Below are 24,315 nucleotides of genomic sequence, written 5' to 3'. Positions count from 1 at the left end.
ACTTTTCACTCTTCTTGATCGTAGTATATCATCCTCCTCTCTTGACCCTTGAAAACTTCCTTCACACCAAACTCAAAACAACTCATTAGAGGGTTAGTGCATAATCAAAAACTCACATGTTCAGAGGTGACATAATCATTCTTAACACTTCTGGACATTGCTCAAAGCTACTGGAGGTTAATGAAACAAAGAAATCCATCTCACATAGCAAAAGAAGCAATGCGAAATAAAAGGCAGAATCTGTCAAAACAGAACAGTCCGTAAAGATGAATTTTATTGAGGCACCAGACTTGCTCAAATGAAAATGCTCAAATTGAATGAAAGTTGCGTACATATCTGAGGATCACTCATGTAAATTGGCATAATTTTCTGAGTTACCTACAGAGAATTTTGCCCAGATTCGTGACAGCAAAGAAATCTGTTTCTGCGCAGTAATCCAAATCTAGTATGAACTTTACTATCAACGACTTTACTTGGCATAACAAAACACTAAACTAAGATAAGGAGAGGTTGCTACAGTAGTAAAAAACTTCCAAGACACAAATATAAAACAAAGTACTGTAGCAAAATAACACATGGGTTATCTCCCAAGAAGTTCTTTTTTTATAGCCATTAAGATGGGCTCAGCAGTTTTAATGATGCACTCGCAAGAAATAGTATTTGGAGCAAAAGAGAGCATCAAGAGGCAAGTTCAAAACAAATTTAAGCCTAACATGCTTCCTATGAAAAGGAATCTTGTAAGTAAACAAGTTCATGAAGCATAATGCAACAAGCATATAAAGATAAAACAAGTGCAGCTTCAAGATTTTTAGCAAAAAGAGAGGTGTTTTAGTAACACGAAAATTTCTACAACCATATTTTTCTCTCTCATAATAACTTTCAGTAGCATCATGAGCAAACTCAACAATATAACTATCACATAAAGCATTCTTATCATGAGTCTCATGCATAAAATTATTACTCTCCACACAAACATAATCAATTTTATTAGTAATAGTGGGAGCAAATTCAACAAAGTAGCTATCATCAAATATAGGAGGCATATTGTAATCATAATCAAATTCACTCTCCATAGTAGGTGGCACCAAAAGACTACTATCATTATAATCATCATAAATAGGAGGCAAAGTATCATCAAAGTAAATTTTTTCCTCAATGCTTGGGGGACTAAAAAGATCATGCTCATCAAAACCAGCTTCCCCAAGCTTAGAATTTTCCATAGCATTAGCAACAATAGTGTTCAAAGCATTCATATTAATAACATTCCCATTAGCATGCATATAAAGTTCCATGGGTTTTTTAATTCTCTCTTCAAACACATCATTTCCTAATTCAAGATAAAGTTCATAAAGATCTCTCATATTTTTGTTGTTTTCCATTATGCCTAACTAGTGTAAACAAGAAACAAAAAGTTGCAATTGCAGGATCTAAAGGAAATAGCTTCGAGTACTTACAACGGCACCGGAAAATAGCTTAGTAGCCGAGATCCGGAATGTGAGTACCTTTTACCTTTCCTCCCCGGCAACGGCGCCAGAAAATAGCTTGATGTCTACGCCCCCTCCTTTTTCCTGTAGACAGTGTTGGGCCTCCAAGAGCAGAGGTTTGTAGAACAGCAGCAAGTTTTCCCTTAAGTGGATCACCCAAGGTTTATCGAACTCAGGGAGGAAGAGGTCAAAGATATCCCTCTCATGCAACCCTGCAACCACAAAGCAAGAAGTCTCTTGTGTCCCCAACACACCTAGTAGGTGCACTAGTTCGGCGAAGAGATAGTGAAATACAGGTGGTATGAATATATATAAGCAGTAGCAACGGCACCAGAAAAGTGCTTTGCCCAGGACAATAAACAAGCAGTAGTAACGCAGCAGTAGTAACGCAGTAAAACAGTAAACAAGCAGCGATAGCAGTATTTAGGAACAAGGCCTAGGGATCATACTTTCACTAGTGGACACTCTCAACTTTGATCACATAACAGAATAGATAAATGCATACTCTACACTCTTGTTGGATGATGAACACTATTGCGTAGGATTACACGAACCCTCAATGCCGGAGTTAACAAGCTCCACAATATTCAATGTTCATATTTAAATAACCTTAGAGTGCATGACAGATCAACATAACCAAACCAAGTACTAACATAGCATGCACACTGTGACCATCACACTATGAAAGGAGGAATAGATCACATCAATACCATCATAGTAATAGTTAACTTCATAATCTACAAGAGATCACAATCATAGCATAAACCAAGTACTTCATGATGCACACACTGCCAACATTACATCATGGAGGAGGAATAGACTACTTTAATAACATCACTAGAGTAGCACATAGATGAATTGTGATACAAAACTCATATGAATCTCAATCATGTAAGGCAGCTCATGAGATCATTGTATTGAAGTACATAGGAGAGAGATTAACCACATAGCTACCGGTACAGCCCTTAGCCTCGATGGAGAACTACTCCCTCCTCATGGGAGACAACAGCGGTGATGAAGATGGCGGTGATGACGATGGAGAAGCCTTCCGGGGGCACTTCCCCGTCCCGGCGGCGTGCCGGAACAGAGACTCCTGTCCCCCAGATCTTGGCTTCGCGATGGCGGCGGCTCTGGATGGTTTCTCGTACCGTGGCTTTTTCGTATCGAGGTTTTAGGTCGAGGGGCTTTATATAGGCGAAGAGGCGGCGTTAGAAGGTCGAAGGGGCGCCGACACTATAGGGGGGCGCGGGCCCCCCCTTGGCCGCGCCGGCCTAGGGTTTGGTGGGCCTGTGCCCCCTCTCTGGCGGTTCTCGTGTGTTCTGGATGCTTCCGGGCAAAATAGGAACCTGGGCGTTGATTTCGTCCAATTCCGAGAATATTTCTTTACTAGGATTTCTGAAACCAAAAACAGCAGAAACAAAGAATCGGCACTTCGGCATCTTGTTAATAGGTTAGTTCCAGAAAATGCACGAATATGACATAAAGTGTGCATAAAACATGTAGATATCATCAATAATGTGGCATGGAACATAAGAAATTATCGATACGTCGGAGACGTATCAGCATTCCAGGTAATTCCTTAGGAAATACATCCTGGAATTCATTTACTACAGGTATATCCTCTAACTTCACCTCCTTCATGCTGTTCAGCTGTAGCTCAACTTCAATCTGTGTATGCTTATCTCCTTGGTAGATCATTCTACTTCCATCGGGGCTTTTCAGAGACATTGTCTTATGGGTACAATCTATGAGTGCCCCATTTTCTTCTAACCAGTTCATACCAAGAATGACATCAATGTCCTTCATCGGTAAGATGAACAGGTCTGCGTCAAACGCGCACTTATTGATCATGATGACTTGTTTTTGTTTGGTATGGGTTACTATTATCGTTCCCCCCGCAGAAAGTATGGTTATGGGTGTATCTAACTTAGTGCAACTAATCCCATGTTTGATGATGAATTGTTGAGAAATGAATGATGTAGTTGCACCAGTATCAAAAAGTACTTTGCCAGGATGAGTGAGTATCTGGAGCGTACCTATCACCGCCTGATCGGAGTTGACCACCTCCTCCAGACTAGTGCAATTTAGCTTGCCGAAGGGCTTCTTATTCTTCCAGTTCCCTCCGGTGTTTCCTCCTCGACTTCCACCTCCTCCAGACTGACCTCCTCCGGTGTTCCTCTTGGGGCAGTCCTTCAGCATGTGCCCCTCCTGGCGACAACCAAAGCATATAATCTTTGGCTTCTTACAGTCCTTGGCAAAATGCCCTGTGAATCCACAGCTTCTGCAAACTATTTGATTTGCAGACTGGAATGCTTGGTTCTTCCTACTACCGTAGTAGTTGCTGTTGTTGTTGTTGTTGTTGTTGTTGTATCTGGGCTTGAAACTCAAGCTGGTATTAGGCTTGTTACTAACAAACCTCTTAGGCTCAAACTTGGCCTTCTTCCTTTTTTCCTCCTGCAGTTGCTTGAAATCATCTTCCAGAGTGATGGCTGCATCCACCAACTCTTGGAACTCCGTCGCTCTCATCATACGGAGCTGTACCTTGAACTGGGGACTTAACCCCCTCAGAAACCTCTTCTTTTTCTTGTCCTCGGTGTTGAATTCTTCAACCGCATACCGAGACAGCTTGGAGAATTCCCTGACATAGGTTAGGATGGCCTTGTCTTTCTGCTCGAGACTTTCAAATTCTCGACGCTTCAATTCCACAATACTTTCAGGGACATTGGATTCCCTGAACTTCCTTGTGAATTCCTCCCAGGTAAATACCTTTCCAGCCGGATACACGGCTACTATATTGTCCCACCAGGATGCGGCGGGTCCACACAATAAGTGTGTAGCATAACGGACCTTCTCCTGGTCATTGCAACCAACCGTGTTGAGCTTTCGCTCAGTGTCCATAAGCCAATCTTCCGCGTCCATTGGCTCGGGCGCGTATGCGAAAGATATAGGCTTGGTGTTCTGGAAGTCTGCTAAGGTGACTCCCGGATTCTCGGGTCTCTCCACCCGGTTCTGTTGCAGCAGCTCTTGGAAGAATTTGTTCCGCTGCTCCAACGTTACACGTTGTCTTTCCTCTACCAGCTGCATGTACTGGACGAAATTCTGCTGCGTCATGGGTGGTGGTGGTGGTGGAAACTGATCTCTGGCTGCTCCCTCAGCCTCTTCCTTTTGTTTTGCTTCGCGCTCCATGCGCTGCGCTTCGGTCTCTTCTCCTAACGCTCCCGACATAACCCCCTAGTTCTGCAACACAAGATGATACTCATAATTACTCCATGCGCAAGTTTTCTGAGCTCAACTTTGTGCACAGAACTAGTCACGCAATGGAAATCAAGAAGCAAATCCAAATCATACAAAACATATACCATGTATATACATACTTAGTGGTCTTATTACAATACTCAAGTCGATGTGAGTATGCAAACTCACTTATTAAAGTATACGTATAAATTTATACAAATATTACATACTATAATACACGTGGTACTTGTGTATTATATCCTCGCCTCCCTTGGTGGACTCTAGTCGATCTTCACTCCCGGTACATCCCAGGCTTCCATCCGGTCGAACGTGTCGTCCTCCTGATAGACCCTGGAACATAAGGTCTCCCCGTTGGCTGGTAATCCGAATCAGATGATGATCCTAGGGAGAAATCAGTGTTCACAAACTGATCGTTAAGTGCATCATAGTCCACCCATCGGGTGTACTCCCCTGTAGCTCCGCCATATGTGTTTCCAACACTTATACCCGACTCAACCTGTGTCGGATACCCTCCATCAACTCCTTCATTACTAGGATAACTCTGGTCTGGTTCTGGGTTGTGGCGTCATCATTCATCTCCCCATCATAATACACAGAAGTACTATGAGTTCCAGTATCCGATCCCCAACGCCAACCCGTGGAATTTTCTATAGGAGTCTCGGAACGCTGATGGTTTCCGGATTCCTCTCCGCCCTCGTATCCCCCATAGGAACTACCCAGATAGTTCCCAGGTGTAACAGGTGTAGTTTCACGCTCAAGAGGATCAATACTAATGTAGTCACCAGCTGAGTAAACTGGTGTGTGCATCACATTCTCCATAGGTTCTTTCCCCCTAATCTCCTCCTTGGGTTCAGTAAACTCCTCTAGCATCGTATCAATTGCTCCCGTCAGATGATGGTTCAACTGAAAGAGTAATGATATGAAGTTGCGGCTATTATCCATGTATTTTGCAGCTGCTATGGGTTTGCGTTTTGCATATTTGTAGTGATTAAGCATGGGATCTTCTTCCTCCTGATTATGAGGAATATGGGAGAATTCGGAACCCATAAGCTCTTTCGTCTTATGTTCCTGAATGTCGGTTATGGCTCTCATAACAGCTATATGGTAGGCTGTGTTGATAGTCCTAGCTTCCCCTGCTGGCATGACTACACTCATTCCCAGAGATTCGGGAAGTCGCAGTCCTACCCTACACTTGGCCAATACAGTACCATCATAGTACATGTATTTCTTTACTTGGATCTGGGGATCACACCCAAATTCAAGTAACATGGCTCGTAGAATATCTGCAAGTCCTCCTTCATATTCGCTCAATGTGGAATCCATCACTTTCACGTTTCGTCCTGGACGTGAACTTGCCATGTTGGCTGTAGAAATAGAAAGATTATAAGATTAGTAATAACGCATCATAATAGAGATAATAAAGAATTATCGCACTAAAAGATATGATTGTTATATTCTCAATTGAATATACACCATATTTTTAGAGAATTCTTTACTAGTCCTATTTGACTCCTAACGTTTGGTCCCATTTACTAGGTTCCAACCTAAGGTCAAAGCTTTTGCTCTGATACCAACTGTGGTGACCCGCATACCACCGCATGTTGTAGTATGCCGCCGTTGATATAACATTCACGAAGTACCATTCCGCAAATATTACATCCCTCAGAGTAGTACAACAGAACATAGCAGGTCCATAACTCATTCATTTATTATTACAACTATCATACACATGTCATCTCGGAGCTCCTCTTGGGTCCTAAGAGGAATACTCCTGGGTTCGAGGCGAACCCAACCTAGCTTACAATATAAGAGTCTCACTAAGTTATACATTTATTTCCTCGAGCAGCTAAATACTAAGAGTTCGGGCTGCTTGGTTACTACTACTACTGGATATCTCTAGGCTTGATCTCCTCCGGAAGCCTCCCCAGATCCGTAGACGATGAGGTAGTCTACGCCTTCTATACCTCCAGAGAGGTCTGGTTCTTCATAGCCGATGATCTCGGCTCCTTCATTGTGGTCGTAATCCTCCTCCAGACGATTCAGACAATCTAAGCATGGGATTTAAGAGTGGTATGAGTACGAGCGTACTCAACAAGTTCATTATAGAGAAGAGGTGTTTAATGCTCTAGCTACAATATTAGACCAGAAAGTCTAATACCAATGCAAGTTTTGATAAACATTTCTTCAAGAGATTGCTTTTATTCGAAAGAGCTATGTCCGTCAGCCTTCACCGGTTTACTAGAACTTCATGGAGCTCCTTTCCGTCACGCGTTCAGCTCCTTATCCCGGAACAGGAGTGACAGTCACAGTTCTTTACACTCTGCAGAGGTGTGTTGCTTTACCCATAAGAGATCTTAACCTTGGTGCCAACCGGGCAGCTTTCCCGTCCACACTTCCTTCGGTGTGAGGCCCGGTATAAGGTCTAGCCAATCATGTTCCTCCGCTACCTCGAACACCCACCCGTTGTTGCATTCCCCGACCCTGGGTCCACGCCGGTCCCATTATTCCCGTAATTTCAGGGTGGACCCCGACCACGACGACAGTGCTGGGCTCTACCATACACTCCTACGCCGGTAGCTGCAACCCATCATAGACCGCATTACCGTGGGGAATTAGAATGGGATCCCCACCCTCCGGTTGTTCCGCAAGACACAACTGCTACGACAAGCAATGCTTTACCGTGGGGAATTAGAATGGGATCCCCACCCTCCGGTTGTTCCGCCGCATACAATCGCTACGGTAAGCGCATCCGTTGATGAACGAGAGGTGGAAACACTTTTGACTACTCCGTCCCACTCCGGATCTTATGGTTAACACGGGTATTACGGCACAAGAATCATCAAACATTTGTTGTTTAATCCTAGATGGATATAAACCCGTGCAATGGAACCTCCACCATATCAACACAATCCATGGTTCCATTGCCAACCACATAGTCATATTCATAGTTATGAAAATAGTGGTTTTGCTTTTTATGCAATAGTGATAACCATAGTATTTTGCAAGTAATTTGATAGAAATACTCAAATGACATGAGCAAGTGATGAACTTGCCTGAACACTGCAAAGTTTTGCAGTTGGATGGTGTGGACTGACCCTTGTCCTATGGTTCTGAAAAATAGCATCATTGTCCGATAAGGGCAATGGTTAAAAAAACAATTATGCATGGTTCCAGCTTTAGGGTTTGATTCCCCCCTTCCGATGTCGTTGTTATTTTATGTGAGAGGTTAATACTAAGAACAATTTGGAGACACTTAATTTAGGGTAAATACAACCTTGAAATATTGTCAAGGTGTTTTTTATAGTCCAATTACATTAATGGACTTATTTTCTTTATTGAAAATAATATGTGTGATTTAAATCATTTTTTAATTCATCAAATTAAGGCTTATTCTTAATTATCTTCAAAAATTCTCTTTGATATTTTATTTGGATAGAGAATTTTATGCTGATTGATTTTCATATTTTTAATTATTTTTTTAGAGCCATATTCTATTTTCTAAAATTCTTTGAAATACTCACTTAAATGGTATTTTGAAAAATGCCTAAATTGCCCTCGGGCCCACCTGTCAGGGTGAACCCGAGTGGGTTGGGCTCAACCCAGTTGGCCTGGTCCGGCCCACTCGGTCGCTCTCACTTCCCCTCTCTCTCTCCCTCACGAACCCTAATCCTTGGCTCTGGCGACGCGCGCGTCGCCGCCTCTTCGCCGAATTTTTCCGGCCGACTCCGGCCATCGCCGCCGGCGAGATGGGATGCGTCTGAACCGCCGTTCTACGGCGCTTCAGATCCACCGCGCCGATTTGCTCGTCGTCGCCTCTTCGTGTCGCCCCCAACCCTTCTGCTCGTCTGGCCGTGGAGACCCACGGCGATCTCGTCGCCGCCGACGTTCCTGAAGCCATGGCGCCGCCGTGGCTTCGCCATCGTGTGCGCGAGCTGCCGCGGCACCGCCATGGCCTGGCTTGGCCTGGCGCCGCCGTGCTTCGGCGCGTGCCGCCGTGGCCGCCATGGCGCCACCGTTCTGCTCGGCTCCAAGTAAGTGCGCCCCTCTTCTGCTCCTTCTACGTACTGTTCTTCTTCCTCTGCTAGCTCTCTTTGCTGTGTTGTGCTTGCCGCACAAGAGCTGTTGTGCTCTTCTCAGCCGCCATGGTGCTCGCTCTGCTGTAGGCTAAGCTGCGCTATGCCTGTCTTCTTCTTGTGTGAAATCCATGCTTATGTCTTGCTTGTGCTGCTTGTGCAATTCTTCTAAAGCCGTGTGCTTGCTTAAGCTTGCATTTCTTGCTTGAAACTATCTCTCGTGACTCGTTCTTGATGTTACTACCGCTAGATCCTCAAGTGTATTCAATTCCTTGCTCGCTTAATTACTATGTGTAATTCTTGCCATTTTGCAAGAGACAGTGTTGTTTGTGTGATGATTATTGGTTCTGGCTCATGGTAGGCTTGGCCTTGCTTAATTGTTGTTCATATACATCAATTCCTTGATGATATGCTTCTGGATACAATCATAAAAGTGGTTTATGTACTTGTTTGTGATTCAATTGTTGCTCACTGTGGCTGTTTAATTTATATGATTCCTGTGTGATGCTAGTGATGCCCTAGCATGCCCTGGCATGCTCTAGCAAGCTACTGATGATCCTGTGTTCATCAGTTGCTTGTTAAAAGCTGTGATGCTCCATCTTGTGCCTTACTGGTGCTCAATTTGAGCCGTGTGTGGTTACGATAAGTGCCGGTGTGTCTTTGTTGTTGGCTTAAGCAATCGTTGCTGTTTGCAAAGTGATCCATTGGATCCACCGCAAGGCTCTGGTGTCTTGATTACTTGTATAAATCATTTATCTGTGTAGCTTAGCAAGATTTATTTGATAAATGAGATGAACTGCTTCTCATAGCTTATGATTCTTTAACTTGATTGACTTGAGCTAGAGGGATGCCAACCATTGTTGGGGACCCTAGCTCCACTTTGAACCCTTCTGGGTGATGATACAAGTGCTGGGTTTGATGGTTTGGTTTGATTCAGTGGTTGAGGTAACTCTGACAGCATTTCTTTGCTGTTAAGGTAGCTCCCACCCTTGTTGGCTTTGCTGTGGCTCACAAGATGCTTTCGGGTGATCCTATTGTTGGATTGCCGGTAGCTTTTGTCGTTGAAATCAAATAGACAATGATTTGTCTACATATCTCGATGGTTTAGTGATCATGTGGTGCTAGGTGAGTTGGGATTAGGCTAGTCGTGAATCAATCCCTTGCTTTGGATTCTTTGGTTTGCCCTAGTGAGGAATCACTTGGCTTGACCAATTCTTCCCTAGGGTTAGTTTCTTCTGGCTTAATCCCTATTTTGCCAGCATCAAATGGTTTACACCAAATGATGATGCACATAGGGTAATCATACCCCCAGGCTTGTGTATGTGTTATGCACATGCTTGTGTTATGAGCAAAAGGGCTTTATATGCCTGGCCCTTGCTTCTCTGGTCGACAGCACTGCCTGGCATGTGTTGGTGACTCCTCTCAGTGCTGTGTGTGTGTGCTGCATGCACAAGGCCTGGTGAGCTGCTAGGCTGTGTGTGTGTGCACATGCTTGGTATCTGGCTTGTGTCTTGGCTGAGAGATGGATCAGCTCGGCAGCTTTGATCATATCCCTTCCCTTTTCATTTAGTTTCTAACCTGCCAAGTGGCTATGCCACTTGGCATAACTTGTGTTTGTTGTGTTTATGTGCAGGTTCAAAATGATGATCAAATGGACATGATGATCTTCAAGCTCAAGATTAAACGATATTCACATTGTAGTATTTAGGACAGATTCATACTTGTACTTTTCTTTTATCTTCTTTTTCTATTTATCCAAATTTGTGTAATGTGTTGTAATAATTCATTTATTTCAATTCTGAATATTGTAATTGACAATGTATAATGTGTGATTATCAATAAAGCTCCCATTTTCCTTAATGAGCTTTACATAATTGTTGTATTACTTATAATCTTGATTATTGATAATTGTTTATGAAATTATCTCAAGTTTGAATTATATGATAATCATTTGATGTTTGAATTTGAATTTCAAATTTCAAATTTGGATTGAATTCAATCATACAACTTAGTTTAGAATTCAATCATGCAACTTAAGTTTGTGATGCAAACTCTCCACTCTCTTCTCAAAACCCTAGTTTAGTTGAATAAGGAACAGGTTTGTCGCACTCTCGAAACCCTAACCCTGTAAGGTGTCGAGAGAGAAACTTGTCCCCCTTCGATGCAGTTTTTGTTTAAAAGCGCGAAATTTCCCCGTAAATTACAATGCAATGCACATCCCTTTCTAAAATCTACCCCTCGATCGTCTCTAAACCTGGGACATTACAGCCTTTCCCCCTTAAAGATAACTTCGTCCCGAAGTTGTGGTTGTAATACCTGAAGAGTTCGGGGTATGTTTTCCTCAGGTCTTCCTCCTTTTCCCAGGTGGCTTCCCTCTCGGGGTGATGCTTCCATTGTATCTTGCAATACTTGATAGCTTTATTTCTGAGTTGTTTCCAGCTCTCCTCGAGAATCTTGGCTGGCTTCTCGATGTAAGTCAAGTCTGGTTGTAACTCGAGCTCTTCATGTGATACTGGTTCATCTGGGGTTTTCAGACACTTTCGGAGTTGCGACACATGGAATACATTGTGAACCTGAGATAACCTTCCCGGTAATTCCAATTCAAAGGCTAATCCTCGGTTTTGACTCAAAATCTTGAAAGGTCCTATGTATCTAGGACTGAGCTTTCCTTTTACTCCAAACCTCTGGAGTCCTTTCATCGGGCTTACCTTAAGATATACCATGTCTCCAACTCGTGGCTCCCATGTTCTCCTCTTCTGATCGGCATAACTCTTTTGCCGACTTTGGGCAATCTTGAGCCTATCTCTGATAATGTCAATGATTTGTTGTTTTTCCTTGACATAATCAGGATTAAACTCCTTGCTTGCTCCAGCTTCATACCAACATATCGGTGATCTACACTTCCTTCCATACAGAGCTTCAAACGGTGCCATCTTGATGCTGCTTTGATAGCTATTATTATATGAAAACTCTGCTAGTGGTAAGTGCTCCTCCCATGATCCTCCGAAGTCTAGGGCACAAGCCCTAAGCATATCCTCTAAGATCTGGTTGGTTCTCTCGGTTTGTCCACCTGTCTGGGGATGGTAAGCGGTACTATAGTCCAACTTGGATCCTAAAGCTTCGTGTAGTTGCTTCCAGAATGCTGATGTGAACACAGATCCTCGATCCGATACTATCTTCTTAGGCACTCCATGCTTACTCACGATCTCTTTGATGTAAAGATCGATGAGTTTCTCTCCTTTATCCTGCTGATTTACCGCTAAGAAGTGGGCGCTCTTCGTCAACCGGTCCACGATTACCCATATCATGTCCTTCTTTTTATTGGTCATGGTTAGTCCGGTGATGAAATCCATCCCTATTTCCTCCCATTTCCACTCTGGAATAGGTAAAGGTTGTAACTTTCCTGCTGGACTCTGGTGTTCAGCCTTCACTCTCTGGCAGGTATGGCATTCCGCCACATATTGTGCTATTTCTCTCTTCATGTTGTTCCACCAGAATAACTCCTTTAGATCCATGTACATCTTTGTACTTCCCGGATGAATGGAGTATGGTGTTTGATGAGCTTCCCGGAGTATTACTTCCTTAATTTCAGCAATATCCGGAACGCAAATTCTCTTCTGGAACCATAATGATCCAGATTCTCCGCGGTGAAATTCTGATGGTCTTCCTTCATCTATTCTTCTCATCTCTTCAACGATAAATGGATCGTCCAGCTGACCCATCATTATCTCATTCTTCAGGTTGACATTTAACTCATCGGCTACTTGCAACGCCGATAATCCTTCATGAGCTTCCTTCTCCCAAAGTTGTATTTGGGCTTGACTTATTTCCTTCCTCAACTCCGGTGAGATTTCTTGTTCCACTCCGCCGGTACTCTTCCTGCTCAAGGCATCTGCTACAACATTGGCTTTCCCTGGAGTGTAATTGATGGTCAGATCATAATCCTTGATTAGTTCAAGCCATCTTTTCTGCCTCATGTTGAGTTCCTTCTGAGTGAAGAAATATTTGAGACTCTTGTGATCTGTATAGAGCTCACACTTGGCTCCATAGAGAAAATGTCTCCAAGTTTTGAGTGCAAATACGATCGCTAATTCCAAGTCATGTGTTGGATAATTCACTTCATGAGGTCCGAGTTGCCTCGATCCATAAGATATCACTTTCCGATCTTGTATGAGTACGCAACCCAATCCATGCTTGGATGCGTCACAAGACACGGTGTAATCCTTGCCAACTTCCGGAACTGCTAACACCGGTGCCGTGGTGAGTTTCTCCTTTAGAGTTTGAAAACTCTTCTCACACTCCTCTGACCACACAAATGGTGTGTTCTTTCTTAACGGTTTCGTCATGGGTCCTGCTATCTTGGAAAATCCTTCAATGAATCTCCGATAATATCCTGCCATTCCTAGGAATCCTCGGATTTCCTTAACAGTCTTGGGTGCTTCCCATTCTAGAACTGCTGCTACCTTACTCGGGTTAACAGCTATTCCATCTTTACTAATAACATGGCCAACGAATTCCACTTGATCTAGCCAAAATTCACACTTGCTAAATTTGGCATAGAGTTGATGTTCCCTTAGTGTTTGCAACACTAACCTCAAATGTTCAGCATGTTCGGCCTTGTTCTTGGAATATATCAAGATATCATCGATGAATACGATGACAAACTTGTCTAGATATGGCATGAAGATCTTATTCATGAGATTCATGAATATTGCTGGGGCATTGGTTAATCCAAAAGGCACTACAAGGTATTCATGATGTCCATACCTTGAGACAAAGGCAGTTTTCGGAACGTCTTCCTTCTTGATCTTTATCTGGTGATAACCGGATCTTAGATCAATCTTGGAAAAGACTCCCGCGCCTCTAACTTGATCAAATAGATCTTGTATTCTTGGAAGTGGATACTTGTTCTTGATGGTCACATTGTTCAAATTCCTGTAATCTCCGCACATCCTTCTTCCTCCATCCCTTTTATCCACGAAGATCACAGGTGATCCCCATGGTGAAACACTTTCTTGTATAAATCCTTTCTGTTCCAAGTCATCCAATTGCTCCTTGAGTTCTTTCAACTCCTTAGGCCCCATCTTATATGGTGCTTTAGCAATCGAAGCTGTTCCTGGAATTAGGTCGATAGTGAATTCTATCTCCCTATCTGGTGGCATTTGATGTCTACGCCCCCTCCTTTTCCTGTAGACAGTGTTGGGCCTCCAAGAGCAGAGGTTTGTAGAACAGCAGCAAGTTTTCCCTTAAGTGGATCACCCAAGGTTTATCGAACTCAGGGAGGAAGAGGTCAAAGATATCCCTCTCATGCAACCCTGCAACCACAAAGCAAGAAGTCTCTTGTGTCCCCAACACACCTAGTAGGTGCACTAGTTCGGCGAAGAGATAGTGAAATACAGGTGGTATGAATATATATAAGCAGTAGCAACGGCACCAGAAAAGTGCTTTGCCCAGGACAATAAACAAGCAGTAGTAACGCAGCAGTAGTAACGCAGAAAACGAGAAACAAGCAGCGATAGCAGTATTTAGGAACAAGGCCTAGGGATCATACTTTCACTAGTGGACACTCTCAACTTTGATCACATAACAGAATAGATAAATGCATACTCTACACTCTTGTTGGATGATGAACAGTGGCTGGGGGTTGTACCGGAGCAAATGCCTTTAGAAATACCACGAATTGTGTACTCGTTGCTGCTTCGTTAGCTTGACATAAGCTCATTAAAACAATAACAACTGAAAATACATGGTCTTAGGCCCCTCCTCCCCACCTCCCATGCCGCTCGCATGGGTGGCTCTGAAGGGCACTCCCTAAACCTTAAAAAGCCCCAGATCTTGAGCTCCTTTGGCCGCTGCTGGCGGCGCATAGTCGCCAAAGGTTGTGGGAGGATTCCACTAGTCTCCTCTTTGTGCGTAGAGGCAGCATGGTAGAGGGTCACACTGCAGGCGGTGGGAGGTGTGAGTGCTACGTCGGCGGTGCTCGGGCCCAATTTGGGTTGGGCGGGCCACATCCGTCTCGCGTGTCTGCTGTGTGCTGGAGCTCCGAGAGCTCGCACGGGGTGTTGGAGGGCCTGACTTGGGGCGCCGCCGTTGCTCTACCTCGCGGATGCTAATGGAAGGAAGTCGTCGTTGCACCTTGCTTGGCCACGTGGGATGTGGAAGTTCAGGAGCAGCATGTTGGGCTGCTGGGTGATGCTTGAGGTTGGCCCCTACTTCTTCGCTCGCCATGCCATGCGGTCATCTCTCTTCGGTGGCCTGGCTCTTGTGTGCTTCGTTTCCATGGTTTTGGGGTTGAAGATAGGGCTGGGAAAAACCCTGCACGGTTGTGGACGACGGCGACGCCCGCGGGCATTGTCACCTTCTTGAAGGGTCGTCGAGCCTTTGTTCTTTCCATCCCATCCTAGGCACTAGGGGAAACCCTAGATCCAGTTGTTGGATCAGGCAGTGGCCGCATTTCGATGCCATCCCCTTGTTGGAGGCTCTGTCGAGGCTGTTTTGGGAGTGCCAGGATGGCACCTAGAGTCTGAGGTGGCCACTGCTTAGAGCGTGGGTCTTCGGAGCGCCATGTACTCTTTGCCTGCTCGTTGTTGCTTCCTCTAGGTCCGGCCAGGTCCTGCCGCCCTCTTCCCTTCTTATGGGTGGGCTATACGTGTACCTTCCTAGGGTTATGGTGGTGCTAGGTAGTCCTGCTATGGATGTGACGCGGTTTGAGACCTTGTGCCCTTACCTCACGCGCCATTGTTGGCCGGTGGTTCGGCAAGACGTTTGCTTGGCGTATGCTTGCTTGGCCGTGTGTTGTAAGCCACTGTTCACTTTTCGGCCCGGTTCCTTAGAGCATCTCCACTCGTTTGGAGACCCCGGGCTGAATTTCGGACGAACTTAGCTCCGGATTAGATCAATTTTTGGCATGGGGGGCAACAAACTTCCAGCCATGTGCACCCCACGCCGAGCTGCTCATGAGGTGTTCGACCACTGACAGTGGCCCAGCGTGCGTGATTCGCTCCATCATGGGTGGGCTATACGGGGAACCGGGGTTGGCATGGGGAGTCCGGACGAAATAAGCTCAAATCCGGACCAAAACGAGGAATCGGGGGCCTTGTCCGGATGAAAAAAAAGTGGTCCTGGGGGCTTCTCGGGGAGACGAGTGGAGATGCTCTTATAAATTGGACTAGGTTTTCTTTTTTAAGCTTACGCGCATTAAGATTTTTCCAGAAAAACCCATTTCCATGATACTACTATAATATAATTGAACAATCCCTCCCGATAATGGAAGAGCATTAAGATTTTCCCAAAAAAAGGAGAGATGAAAATCAACAATATTCACCACTCTTGTTCTTCTACTACTCTATCGAAGTGGTTATTTACCAGAAGTAGGCCCCGTTTAACGACGACCGAGACCAACAAGCACTGACGGACGGACACACAGAAACGCGGGGACACACGACCGCCCGCAGGCGCGAATCTCCGACGACGTCACCGGAGGGAGACGGCGACGAGCTTCGATACCGCCGGCCCCCCTCGCCGGCCGGAGCCAGCGCCGCGCCGTGCCCTAGGCATCGGCCGCCATGGCTCGCCGGTCGTCCTCCTCGTCGTCGTCGGGGGCGTGGCGGTACCTGAACCCCGCCTACTACCTCAAGCGGCCCAAGCGCCTCGCGCTCCTCTTCTTCGTCTTCGTCGCCGCCACCTTCGCCTTCTGGGACCGCCAGTCGCTCGTCAGCGAGTACGAGGTGCGCTCCCTCTCTCCCGCCACGGGAAATTCTCCCCTGATCCAGGTTGGAACTTCGGGGATCTGATTGGTTTTAGCTGCTGCCGCTTATCAGCTTCGAATTCGTTGTGGCGCTGGTTGGTCGCTGGATCTGGTCTCGGGGTATTGCGAGAACCTGTGGCTGAAGCCGCAACTCACTGTGATCAGTCATAGCCGCCTCTCTAGGATTCATTTGTGAAGAATCGTGTCGAGGATCTGCCATTCAGTTAGAATCTAGCCTCGGCGGTTATGTTCCAGATTTGATCTTTTGAGCGAGTGGATCTTACGATGGACCACAAGACTACAGTACAGCTCTTGGTGTGTGTAACGATTGTTCTTGTTAGCTTTAGATTTCCCTCCAGCTTTGGCTGTAATTCGGCGAAGAATTGTGGGTCTCCACCAGTTCTAGAATTAGTGGGATGAATATGGATATAGTGAGCTACTTTTATCAGCTTGCTGGGATGTGCTTAACCGATGTACTAGTTATTAGTTAATGTACATGAGCCAATGATCCAGACCTTGCCATGTTTGGTGATTACAGCTGGTGTACATTTGGAACTCAATTGGAGTAGTTAGAACATAATACAGGGCACATGCACCTTTGTGGTTATGGTTCGTAGCAGAACTGTTTGAAAAATAACTGTAATTTGGCGAAGAATTGTGGGCCTTTACAGTTCTTCAGTTAGTGCGATGAATATCGGTGTAGCTAGCTAATCTCTCTGCTACAAAAATTATGGAACAGAGGAAGTACCTTTTATGAGCTTATTAGATTTCTCTAAGGCAGGAAGTCCTTAACCGTGCTAGTTAATTTGAGCGAATGGTCCAGACCATGCCATATTTCAGGAAAACTAGGCGCAGTCATTTGGAGAACTGAATTCTAACTAGCATACTATACATGGCACATGCACCTTTGTGATTACTGCTTGAAGCAAAACTGTTTGATACAGAACTGTTGTGTTTTGAAGAGCCATAGTACTTGTAAACCCCCTTTTATGTTAGTGTAGTTGTATGGACACTCATGCTGGTTTAGAGTTTTGTAAGATATAAAAGTGGTTAGGTTTGCATTTCCCGCTGGTTCATTGGGACTTATTGCAATTAATTAAATAGTTCGATGGATTTGCCATGTGATCTGTACTATAAGTTCAAAACTGCTTGCTTGCCAGCCAGCCATGGCATGCTCAAGAGAAACGGTAAATATGAAGCTGCACTTTTCGTACACGAGAAAGACAAATTGTGGGGGCTAGACATTTTTGTATGGGTGAGAGGAGAATTGAGCGGAATTGCAGGGAGGATCAGTAATGGGGAGTTCGGAAGACAAAGGAGAGGAGCGGAGCTACATTTAACTAAGACGTGATATTACAGGAAGAGGGCGGGGGAGGTAGCTTGTAAACCGCACCCTGCGCCCTTCTTTTTGGTAAAAAAACGGTACGGCCTCTGCATGGGAACGGATAGAGTGCCATTTATTGGATTCACTACTTAAATCAATCTAAATCCTCGGCAATAAATGAACAGAAATATCTAGTTAAAAAATTAAATTTGTTATTTTCTCTATTCTAGTGCCCTTCTTGTCTGAGAGTGAATGAAGGTATAGTTTTCAGGATTTTTTTTTTGGTAACAGCTCATATCTTTGATGTCATAACAGATGACAAGGTATAGTGCATTAGATTGTTGTAGTTCATTGTCAGTGATAATGTGATCAGTGGGTATAGTTGGGAGTTGTGCGTGTAATGCTTTACGCTGACATATTATTTGATTTAAGTTGACCAATAAGATATATTTTCATAATCTATTTATTCAATAATGTGTTTGTTGATATTCTCTTCAACTTTTGGTCAATCTTGAAAAGCATTGAACTTCTTGAGTAAATGTGTATGCCATGTATTTGGAGTATAAATCTTTTTTTAAATATGGACATATACATTTTACATTCCTATATCACTTGAGTTCCATGTCAAAATGTAGAACTTGAGAGCATAACTAGAACTAATGCTCAAAAGCAGCACGTGGCCACGTTTAGTTGTCCTTGTGTGCGTGATACTATAGCTGCTAAATGGAATGAATAATGAAAAGATGTTTCATGATGCACTTGATAAATCATTCTCATCTTTTCATTTATTTGGTTCCATCTGTACACTGTAGACATGCAGTTTAGCTTGTCTGTTCTTTTTTGAAGAAAGGCATTGCAGATTTACAGTTGTCATTTTATATATTATTATTCATGGCTAGTTTTTCAACCTTGTTCACTATGTTAATTTAGTTTCCGGTTTTCTCCATTGCAGTCTGAGATTTCCCGATTAGAGAATGAAATAAATCAGTTGCATGGTCAGGTAAATACTATTGCAGTTTTGTTGATGTCCATACTGGTTTACCTATTTATTTTAGTCAATATTATTCTTTATTTATTTGAAAATTTTGATCTTAATATTTCACGCCTTTTCTGTAGTTAAGAAAGGCTGGGGTTCATCTGGATGAGAATCCAGTAAGTAGCGAAATGCTCAGAAAAGATCTTGCAGAAATCGATCCTATTAATACTGAAAGGAGGGAAAAGGTTAAGGAGGCTATGCTTCATGCCTGGAATTCCTATGTAAAGTATGCATGGGGAATGGATGAGCTTCAGGTTTGCTTTAGTAATTCTGTTCTATCATCTTTTTCCTTTTCTAATTTGTCTCGACAAACTCTAAGATGTTTTTCGTTCTTCACCTTTACAGCCGCAATCAAAGAATGGTGTTAATAGCTTTGGTGGTCTTGGGGCAACACTTGTGGACTCGCTTGATACACTGTATATAATGGGCCTAAAAGATGAGTTTCAGAAGGCCAGAGAGTGAGTTCCACTTGTCTTTAACCAGATCTTTCAAAATTTCCCACCTGGTGCTTCCATTTGGTCCATTACCAAAATTAGTATGTACTATTTGATTTTAATTTGCTCATGTGAAAATTCAGTTCTGTACACAAAGCTGTGCCATCATTACCTTTTGTATTAGATGATGTATAAATATAAATTCCAGAAATTTTGAAAGTAAGCTCGTTATATACTAGAATTGATTGGCCTTGTTGTCAAGTAGCTTGTTGGCCTGTTGATGGAAGGCACACCATGAGGTGGAAAGGGATGGCAACCCGTGCTTGTATAGCTGGCCACCTAAACAAGAATGTCTAAAGTTACCTACCCATTTTATGAAGATAGATCCTACCCGGAGCATCAGAACATAAAGATATGGATCTAACTATGGTATAGGATAATTAGAAGAGTCTGTTAATTCTCTTTTTATTGCCCATTCTATTGGTTTCATGGCTTTCATCTGTTCCATTCATGTGATAACAGGACTTCTGTTTTATTATTGTACTAGATCTTTGGTACTCTCATTTTCTTATGTATCACCTCGCATCGTAGTATTCCTTGTGACCATTTCAATATCTTGTTGTGATTTATGTCATACTCCTGACATGACTTGTGTCTGTTTCATGATAACAGCTGGGTGGCAGAGTCATTAAGCTTTGACAAGGATTATGACGCAAGTGTTTTTGAAACGACCATAAGGTTGCATTACAAGGTTTATCTTTGTTATAGTATCATTGCAGATATTTGGCTGCATAGGCCTATATGGCATGTAGCCATATCACGCTATGGTTTAATAGCTAAGTTGTCTAAGCTTCTGTTATCTGTGCATATCCAGGGTTGTTGGAGGTCTCCTCAGTGCATATGATATGTCGGGTGACAAAGTTTTTCTTGAAAAGGCAAAGGATATTGCTGATCGATTGCTACCTGCCTGGGATACAACATCTGGTATCCCATTTAATTCAATCAACTTAGCTCATGGCCGAGCCCATAATTTTGGATGGACCAACGTGAGTAACTGATATATATTTTCTAGTGAGCACTTGCTGCCATTGCAACTTACAATCAAATGTGTTACCAGCATCCCATTAAGCTTCACTTTTATACCAAGGCTTCAAAATACATCTTAAGCCACAATGCTCAAATACACAAATCATTAACATGCTACTGAGCATTCGTCTCTGCAGTACAACTTACCCTTGAGAATCACTAGATCATGGGTTCTCTTTTTTTTTTTTTTTCTAAGTTATTTCACCTGGACTACTGGACGATGAATCAAATGCTTTTATATTCTGCAGGGTGATAGTATCCTTGCAGATTCTGGAACGGAGCAACTTGAATTTATAGCTTTGTCCCAGAGAACTGGTGATCCCAAGTATCAGCTGAAGGTTAGTAATTCATGCATCCTTCCAATATTATGTAATTAGCTGTATAAATTCATTGTTGGTGAAGGTTGTAACTAGTTTTGTGCAAAACATAGCTGCTGGCCTAGCACTCAAGAATAACAAGTTTTCTTGTTTGATGCATAGATCCAATCTACTGCTATTCTTAGCTAGTAAAAACCACATGTATCTTTAGCATGCTTATACATTCAATTCCGTCCTAGATGTCTTCTTTTAGATCCCTTTTTCTTAGTATTGATCTCTCATAGAAGTTGCCAAAATATGATATCAGGCAGAAAATGTCATCCGTCAGCTTCAGAAGATATATCCAAGTGATGGCTTACTGCCTATCTACATAAATCCTCATTCAGGAACATCATCATACTCAACAATAACATTCGGTGCTATGGGAGATAGGTGATGTTCTTTGTCCTCTTGTATTTGAACCAGGCTATATTCTTCCTCAAATGGTGGTGCTCTATTTTGCCATTCAATCATGTAATTTGTTGCAAATCTTTAAGCCATTTTGCTCTAGCTTATTGGACCATTGCTAAGTTTTCATTGATACTCTAGCTGATATTGTCCTCAAAAGATAACAGTGGATTAACATTTGCATGCGCTTTTCAGCTTCTACGAGTACTTGCTTAAGGTCTGGATTCAGGGGAATAAAACCGAGAGCGTAAAACACTACAGGTTCAGGCCTGACTTCACAATCTATAATTATCCCTTTAATTGATGTTTAGTGAAAGGCCCATACATTCTGCTTCTAACATGATTAATATTTCCATTTGTGGTGCTTGACACAGACAAATGTGGGAAACATCAATGGAAGGTTTAATAAGCTTGACCAAGAAAACTACACCCTCTAATTATTCATACATCTGCGAGAAGACTGGTGGCTCGTTGTCTGACAAGGTAAGTTTCCCAATTTTGTTAACTGTTCAGCTGGTTGCCTTTTGAAGCTTATCTTACATTGTTGCCCTAAAGTTCTCACTGGTTTAACGTGCAACTGGTGCAGATGGATGAACTTGCATGTTTTGCCCCTGGTATGCTGGCACTAGGAGCCTCTGGATATGGGCCTGAAAAAGCTAAACAAATTATGAATCTTGCAGAAGAGGTAAATCCTCTATATGGAATTTCATTTTTTGTAATTTTAAATTTCTTTCACCTGGTATCTTGTATGTTTTCCATCTGATTTCTTTGTTCATTCTCTTTATAGCTTGCTCGAACTTGTTATAACTTCTACCAATCAACTCCTACGAAGTTGGCTGGAGAGAACTATTATTTCCATCCTGGACAGGTAGGTTACCAGCCCTTACCCTTTTGTTTCTAGTAATTCCATAGCATGCCATTGACTATTATGTTCGTAAAACAGTTTCATCAACTAAGTAGTTGTACTCTGACTTTATAGGATATGAATGTGGGCACATCGTGGAATATTCTGAGACCAGAGACGGTTGAATCACTTATGTACCTTTGGCGCCTTACGGGGAACAAAACATACCAAGATTGGGGGTGGGACATATTCCAGGCATTTGAGAAGAACTCTCGCATAGAATCTGGATATGTGGGATTGAGAGATGTAAGTTTTCGCGATGACTTACCGTCCTTGAATTTCTACTGAAAGCACTTGCCTTACACAAACCTCGCTGCAACATTTCGGTCTCCAGGTGAACAGTGGTGAAAAGGATGACAAGATGCAGAGCTTCTTCCTAGCAGAGACGCTCAAGTACCTCTATCTGCTGTTCTCCCCTCCGTCAGTCATATCCTTCGATGAATGGGTCTTCAACACCGAGGCTCACCCATTGAGAATTGCTCCCATACATGATAGCAAAGGCCATTCAACTGACATTGCAACGCCGGTGGTCCGACCGTTCGGGAGGAAACAAGGGAAACAGGGGTAAGCCTGAATAGTAGAGCAGATGATTTTGACATCTGCCATGTGATTTTGACCTGCCTGGTAAAGAATGTTAGATTACGAGGGAAACTGTTTCCTGGAGTGGCAAGGGTTGCAAATCTCGGCATTAGGCAATTTATGGCAAGGGTTGCAAATCTCGGCATTAGGCAATTTAGGCTACAAAACTATAGGTAGAGCACGATGAGATAATCTTGGGGCATACTGGTCCGTTGGGGGTGAAATTGAGGTTCAGCGTCCCCATGGAACATTTCATCTTTGAACTTGCTTACGCTCCCAGCGTTATTGATTTGCAACATACATGTATCTTAATGTCCATATGTTGTTGCTTGCCTAGGGCTCTCTGTGGAGTTGTATCCTCATTATTTTGATTATATGATATATAAAAACCGGGTGTGTTTCCTTTCGATATCTACATTTTTTTAGGACTTTTTGAGGCACTGAGTGCATTCGAAAGAGAGGTTTCTAGGGTCCTGCATAAAAAAAATTGGAGATGGTTCGGGGCTCTAATTGGTGAAGAATTAAAACGCATAATCAAACAAAGGAACATTTTTTATTCATGATGCTCATACACATGTTTGTTGGTGCGTCTACTTTTTGTGCGTGTCCATGTCAAGATGGAAATTAGTCGATCCCAAGAATTGCCGTTGTTGACTTGTTGGAAAGTTTTTTTTTTCCTTTTTTTTGTCATCCAACGCCATTGCCGGTTTGGCCTAGGGCGGACATGTAAATCCATACGGGTATCCATAGACCATTAGTGCATCCAACTACTTTGACAGGAACAACGAAAGTGTACATGGGGAAGGCATGGGAAACAATAGACAGAGAAGGAAGGACTCGGGGACATGCTAATTTTATTCTCATACCGTGACAGTATGATCGCACCATGTTTATTTTCACAGCCAAGATGAGGCAAAGGCTTGTGACAAGCCTGATGCTGCATACATTGGAGATGCCCTAATGCACATTAGAGATGTTAATTCCTCAACAACAACTGAACTCATAAGAAAGAAAATAAGAAAAGGTAGCAACTAGCCTGTGAAGTTTGGTGAAGCAATGAAACCTGCACTTAACATCCAGGCTTGAAACTAGAATTGAGGTGTCTGACATTGTGAGGCAATCAGGCATAGTGGCAGTATGGACAAGTCGATCTATAGAGGGGAGCAAAAATGGCCAACAAGATGAGTGCGGCACCAGTAGTTGAATGGAGACATCCTTTAGAAATAGGATGCATTGGGAATCTAAGTTTGAGATGGACAATATGATCATGTCCAACGTCAGACGGACATAGTCGTCCGCGGAACCCATACAGTATGGGAATCCATACTTGGGGCTGAAGTTATTGAAAATATGGATTCCCAAGTATGGATTCCACGGTTTCAACCCGGTAATGAAACAGACGTACTTGCTGCCATGTGACGACTAGGCAGTTCCTTCTAGCTGCTCGACGACAATTCAACGTTCGACCACGAGTATACGGCGGCTTGAACGTTAGGCGGACGGCCTCGGGCGTCTTGTCTTCCTCTTGGCCTGAAACTGAAATTCTTTGTATAGCTAGATTTTCGCGGTGTTTCATTAGAAAATTCCATACATGCATGGATCGATTGATTTGCTAGTGTGTCTGCTGCT

The 24,315-nt window shown here is 43.4% G+C and overlaps 1 protein-coding gene across 2 annotated transcripts; it reads left to right on the top strand.

Annotated features, from left to right (window-relative positions):
- Positions 1 to 16,189: 16,189 nt before the first annotated feature.
- LOC127336312 (mannosyl-oligosaccharide 1,2-alpha-mannosidase MNS1) lies at positions 16,190 to 23,095 on the top strand. 2 transcript variants are annotated; one of them, XR_007873249.1, is made up of 15 exons: positions 16,190 to 16,539; positions 18,836 to 18,883; positions 19,000 to 19,173; positions 19,265 to 19,377; positions 20,026 to 20,091; positions 20,228 to 20,399; positions 20,688 to 20,777; positions 21,064 to 21,188; positions 21,399 to 21,464; positions 21,578 to 21,686; positions 21,790 to 21,888; positions 21,991 to 22,071; positions 22,183 to 22,353; positions 22,442 to 22,799; positions 22,836 to 23,095. XR_007873249.1 is itself a non-coding variant. In XM_051363110.1 (14 exons), exons 1-14 carry the CDS (start codon positions 16,378 to 16,380, stop codon positions 22,673 to 22,675), a joined length of 1,710 nt encoding a protein of 569 aa, XP_051219070.1. In that variant the 5' UTR covers positions 16,190 to 16,377; the 3' UTR covers positions 22,676 to 23,095. The 2 variants fall into 2 exon arrangements, 1 of the variants encoding a protein (XP_051219070.1); XM_051363110.1 differs by having other exon boundaries at positions 22,442 to 23,095.
- The last annotated feature ends 1,220 nt before the right edge of the window (positions 23,096 to 24,315 follow it).

The sequence above is a fragment of the Lolium perenne genome, chromosome 2 (genome assembly GCF_019359855.2).
Source record: "Lolium perenne isolate Kyuss_39 chromosome 2, Kyuss_2.0, whole genome shotgun sequence".
NCBI classification, from domain to species: domain Eukaryota; kingdom Viridiplantae; phylum Streptophyta; class Magnoliopsida; order Poales; family Poaceae; genus Lolium; species Lolium perenne.
The sequence above is the reverse complement of the archived record's forward strand: the minus strand, read 5'-3'. Positions and strand labels throughout refer to the sequence as shown.